The sequence below is a fragment of the Etheostoma spectabile genome, chromosome 20 (genome assembly GCF_008692095.1).
Source record: "Etheostoma spectabile isolate EspeVRDwgs_2016 chromosome 20, UIUC_Espe_1.0, whole genome shotgun sequence".
Lineage (NCBI taxonomy): Eukaryota > Metazoa > Chordata > Actinopteri > Perciformes > Percidae > Etheostoma > Etheostoma spectabile.
In genome coordinates, this window is record NC_045752.1 from 20,093,696 (window position 1) to 20,099,460 (window position 5,765).

The following is a 5,765-nucleotide window of genomic DNA, read 5'->3' on the forward strand; positions in this document are numbered from 1 at the left end:
GTATTAAAAAAAAAAAAAAAAAGATCTGCCTGAATAACAAGGCTGTCAGCTTCTATGAAGCTGTTTCATATTGCAATGATTTCAGCGCTGAAGAGGAAATGCAGTTGGATTTAATTTGCCTGGAAATGGCTATCTTGGCACCAGATCTCCTCTCATTCTACTGGAGAGGTCTTCTATGCCTTAAGGACCGCAGGCACATACACAAACGTACCGAAAATACAGCTGAAAGATATAAAGACATGTGTTGCAGTTATGTGGCACTATTCTGCTCACTGTTCATCAAACAGACAATAACAATAACACGATGAAGCTGCTAACGTCGCATGCCGTAAACTCTTAGCAATAAGTGGAGAATGTCTAAAGGCTTATATTTAATACTTTAAAAAAAAAAGGTCTAAAGAGCAACACTCCGGCGTGTTGGCAATTTACTCACCAATTTATGTTAATTAGTGACAGCTGACCAGGTCTGCCGCTGGTGACATTTGTCATTTGAACTAGACAAAGGGACGTGTAGTGCCGGCTTAGACTGGGCAGCAGCTACCTGGAGGTTTTGTACACTGAGCTTTGCTTTAAAGACAGGAGAGGGGTGTCCAGTTAGCTCGTTTGGTTGAGCATGCCCCCCCCCCCTTCCCCCCTCCCCCAAGTTATTGCCGCAGTGGCCGCAGGCTCAGTTCCAAATTGCGGCCCTTTTCTGCATGTCATTTCCCCTCTCTCTCGCCGATATCTTCTCTTATAGTTGTCCTAAAATGCCCCCCCCCCACACACACACAACAAAAACAAAGACAGAGGAGAGATACAGGAGAGATAACAACTTTGCTTGTCATGTATTTTTTATTTTGCATGTAATTCAGGTGTTAGAGCCAAAATGGGTTTACTTCCCTGACCAACATGCGTCACTTTGTAACATATGTTATAATGCTCGCCTAGTAGTCCTTACCTAGGTACTGTTAGGGCACGCCCTCATACTCTGCTTCTGACTGGCTAGTAGTCCTTACCTAGGTACTGTCAGGACACTCATACTCTGCTTCTGACTGGCTAGTAGTCCTTACCTAGGTACTGTTAGACACTCATACTCTGCTTCTGACGGGCTAGTAGTCCTTACCTAGGTACTGTCAGACACTCATACTCTGCTTCTGACTGGCTAGTGTCCTTACCTAGGTACTGTCAGGGCCCTCATACTCTGCTTCTGACTGGCTAGTAGTCCTTACCTAGGTACTGTCAGGGCCCTCATACTCTGCTTCTGACTGGCTAGTAGTCCTTACCTAGGTACTGTCAGGGCCTCATACTCTACTTCTGACTGGCTAGTAGTCCTTACCTAGGTACTGAGCATGTGCGACTCCAAACAAAGATGGAACAGAAGTGAGATGCCTCACTCTGTAGCTAAAACAGAGAGCTCAACACACAGGGTGAAAAGAGGAGCGGCAGCAATGTGCAGTACAACAAAAATATGCCGTCTTTTTAAATTAAACAATGTAAACTTATTCTAAAATATAACCTCTAAATACAATTATGAACCTGAAAATGAGCATGATAATATGAGCACTTTAAGATGGCATCAGCTAACAGCTTTGTGCATGTTTCTGCAACCAGCTGCGGCGCTCTGAAGAAGATGAGGAGAAGGAGGAGGACATCGAGGTCCCTAAGGCCATGGGGGACATCTTTGAGTCGCTAGCCGGAGCAATTTACATGGACAGCAGGATGTCCCTGGAGACGGTGTGGCAAGTGTATTATCCAATGATGAGGCCACTTATAGGTGAGGAAGCGTGAAAGCACATTCATTTCAGATTGTCCAAATATACAGTATGTTTGTTTACGTTGTGTATGATGTTCCCCCTCCATCCCCTCACCTCTTCCAGAGAAATTCTCTGCCAATGTGCCACGCTCTCCTGTGAGGGAGCTGCTGGAGATGGAACCAGAAACTGCCAAGTTCAGGTAGGAGATAACACCACACTGTATAAGATTGGCTGCTTCTGTCATTACATAACAGAATAGGCAGGTGTTGATTCTCTCTTTCCTCACCTGGACAATAATCATTGTAGAAATGTGGAGGTGGAAGGACAGATCAATCATAATGGACTTTAGGGCTAGTTGTTGCCAATAATTTCCCAATAATTGTGTTTGATTCCAGTTCTCAAGGTTTGCAAGGATTTCTGAATTGATTCAACATCAGTTAAGTTAGAAGAATTTCAGTCGCATTATCAATTAAGCTTGGATATAAAAGAGATTCTCAGAGAACCTCTGCTGTAAATAAAAAACAAGAAGAAACTCAAGTATTTTCATAATAAAAAAGGTTCATGTTTACGTAATAAATGGACCCCCCAAAAACTATGTGTATATATATAATATACATATATCAGATCACTCAAAGATCGATTTTATTGGAGAATTGATTATTTTAACCCAGCTCTAAAGAACTCCGCTACAGGGTCTTTACCATTGGTGTTAAGGAGTCATATCATTTCTAATGTGATGTTTACATGGGGCTGCACAAGCATTACGTCTTATTTTATTGTGTTTATCCAGAAGAGATGCACATGTGAAGTCATGTGTTGATTAAAACAAATTATCCATCCATCCACCAACACAACAAACCGGTTTTGTCCTCAAATATGTAAAAATCATCATCATAAATAATCCTGTCCTAATATTAATCAGGATTTTCATTGTAGCAATGTGTGTGTGTGTGGGTGTGTGTATAAACAATGTTCACATTTAAATTAGACAAAATGCAATGCAGACATTTTACATTATAAAACCATACATTTAATTTGATAAAGTAAAAATAACACAAAGTGCCATTATTGGTCTTAAAATCCCTACAGTAAATTCTCAGAAAAAGAGTTGGTTACCAAAGAAAGGAAGTGTGGCTGATAACACAGACTGTAGTGAGCCAGTTAAAATGACTTGGACTGTGACTCTACACATGAGTTTCTCGTTTTGTAACAGGAAAACATTCACTCATTTCCACTTGCTTATACTTTCCAATCTTTAGCTGGACTCAAAGCTTTCCTCCAGATACGTATTTCTGTCTGTAATTAATTGCATAAACTATTTGTGTTCTCATAAAGCAAAAGGAAACATATAGCAATAATGTAAATGATCAGAATAAAACACTGATGGAATTAGTGCTGTGGAAAAGGCACTTTACATGCGGTAAATGTGGAGGACTCGTTGAGTCTACAGTAAATATGGACCAGGGGAAATGAGAAATAAAGGTCTGTCTCTGATACCATGAAGGCCACCCCAAAGGAATGGATGAGATCTACACTTTTATTTTATGTCTGTATCGTGCCATATATTTGGCTTATCTCATATGGGATTACAAGACACCTTGACCAGACGTCCTCCGGTCCCATATTCTTTGTTTTCTTTATTTTATGAAGGATTAATTAACATTTCTGTAAACGTGCCTGTCTTAGCCAGCCGGCTGATTTTCAGCTGTAGTCTTTTAGATGATTCGAGACCAGAGCAACAGGAAACTGCTAAACATTAGGACAGGTTAAACTATACAGCCCGAAGTCAACTAGACACCACACAGACAGCTAGAGCAACAAATAAGCTTTCTCAGTAAGCCATGCAGAACAGGAAGCAGCAAGACCTCAAAGTCTCCACAACTCCACATCAGCAGTCATCACACTCGGTACAGGGAGCCGCGCAGGCATCAAGACGCAGCCAAGCAACGCAGACCCGAGCATCGCCTTCACCGTTCAACCATGCAAAGCAGTAATAAAAGGATGAAATGGGCTACATCACTCACGAGGGAGGTGTTAATACAGCTCAGGTTAATAAGACGCTAAGATAGTTTAAGTACACGTTAATATTTCATACATACAGTACTCAAGGAATGCAGAGCGGGCTGTATTTGAGGCAGGACATCAAACATGTTAGCAAATGTAGAGAAATACACGAATAACAAGAAACAAAAAGTGTGTGTGTGTGTGTGTGTGTGTGTGTGTGTGTGTGTGTGTGTGTGGGTTGTGGGTGTGAAATAGATATAAAAAAAATAGATATGAAACCAAAAAAACAAATTTTATATATACAAACAAATATATACAAATCATCTTGGTAATCTTTTCTCTTCTCCCTGGCTTGCTTTTTTATATGTTTCACAATTGTCCAACTAAAACGGTGTTGTTACCTTTTGGTGTGTGTGCAGCCCTGCAGAGCGGACGTACGACGGGAAGGTCCGGGTGACGGTGGAGGTCGTCGGTAAGGGCAAGTTTAAAGGAGTGGGCCGCAGCTACCGGATCGCCAAGTCGGCGGCGGCGCGGCGAGCTCTGCGCAGCCTCAAAGCCAATCAACCTCAGGTCCAAAACAACTGAGCTCTCAGCATTAGCACCTAAAGCTACTGACGCTAACGGAGGGGCAAAAAAAACCAGCGACGTCGGGCTTCACGGCAGAGCGCGGCACTCGGCTGCGACGGCACAACCGAGGCGGCACTCGGCTGCGACGGCACAACCGAGGCGGCACTCGGCTGCGACGGCACAACCGAGGCGGCCGGGGAACACGGTGTGGAGACGCAACGAGAGAAGCAGACTGATCTCACAACTGATCTCACATCAGATCTGTACCTGTGTGGAAGTCTCTTTTTTTTTTTTTTTTTTTTTTTTTGCGCAAACACAATCTTTGCTTTCCCTCTCTGCTTCGTGTAATCACATGAGTGCTTTATTAACATTTAGCAAAGTATAAAAAAAAGAAAAGAAAACAAAACAAGGTCAGGTCGCAATGTCTATTCCTCACCGTTTTTTTGGTTAACCCCTCTATGTCAATGAGATGAGGCTTATGCTTATTGTGTAGTATTAGATTGTACATAGTTCAATCAAAGGTGTAAATCAACGTATGTAGGAAGGAAAAAAGAAAAAGAAAAACTCCTCAGCCTGTGCACTAGTGCCAGTCAGTTTTGAAGCGTTTTTAAAAAAGCGCTTAACGGCAGACATGGCTAACAGATACCACTGGAGCATAAACCCTGGTGGCACGTCTGTGTGAAATCTGTCTTGAAATGGTATTCTTAATCATTTTTGCACTTATTCCATTAGGGTCTGTTACCTTGAGAATTGTGTGGTCACATTGACACCAAAATCATATACGTAGCAAAGTATATAAAGATATATAAAAATAAAAATAATAATAAGATACATGGATGATATTGTTGGCCTTAGGTGCTAAGGCTCACCCTCATATCCTGCGACACGGATAGGAATTTCAACATTCCCAGTTACTGTAATTTAAAACTAGTTTTTAACCGCACTTGAGGTTGCATGTTCTTGTAGTTGATGTATAAACCATGACAACTGGATTGCTTCTATAAATGTTCTAAATCTGCGGATATACATCTAGCGTGTGAGCGCGAGATTCGGTGTTAACGGCATTACCTTGACGTTTTGGTTTGGTTTTGATACCAGGAATGGATGGAATTGATTTAGTCATTCTTGCGCACCAAACGTCTTTCCACAGAGAAACTCATCCAGTTTTGATATGAGAAGAGAGACACATACCACGCGTTCAATATGCTGCAGACTTTTCTACATTGGATACTCGTGTTAAGGCTCCGAACCTTTTTTTTTTTTTCTTTTTTTTTTCTTCAAACTCGGCCTTTTTTGGAAAAAGGCCAATTCATTTCAGCACATCCCGTACCTACCAAAGCTATAACAAGATGTGACACTATGAGGTTGATTCAATTCCTACAGATAAGGATACCAGCCTTTTGTTTTGTTTTGTTTTTGTGTTTTCTGTTTCCGACAAATTTCGCTTCTCGCTAAATGTCC

At 41.6% G+C, this 5,765-nt stretch overlaps 1 protein-coding gene across 1 annotated transcript in view; it reads left to right on the forward strand.

Moving 5' to 3' along the window:
• The window catches only part of dicer1 (dicer 1, ribonuclease type III), a 38,443-nt gene extending 34,068 nt beyond the window's left edge, over nucleotides 1-4,375 (forward strand). The window contains exons 29-31 of the mRNA XM_032499806.1: nucleotides 1,591-1,753; nucleotides 1,857-1,932; nucleotides 4,157-4,375. Coding sequence (XP_032355697.1) covers nucleotides 1,591-1,753; nucleotides 1,857-1,932; nucleotides 4,157-4,322 — 405 coding nt within the window. The 3' untranslated portion in view covers nucleotides 4,323-4,375. The remainder of the gene's footprint in view (nucleotides 1-1,590; nucleotides 1,754-1,856; nucleotides 1,933-4,156) is intronic.
• Nucleotides 4,376-5,765: the final 1,390 nt, after the last annotated feature.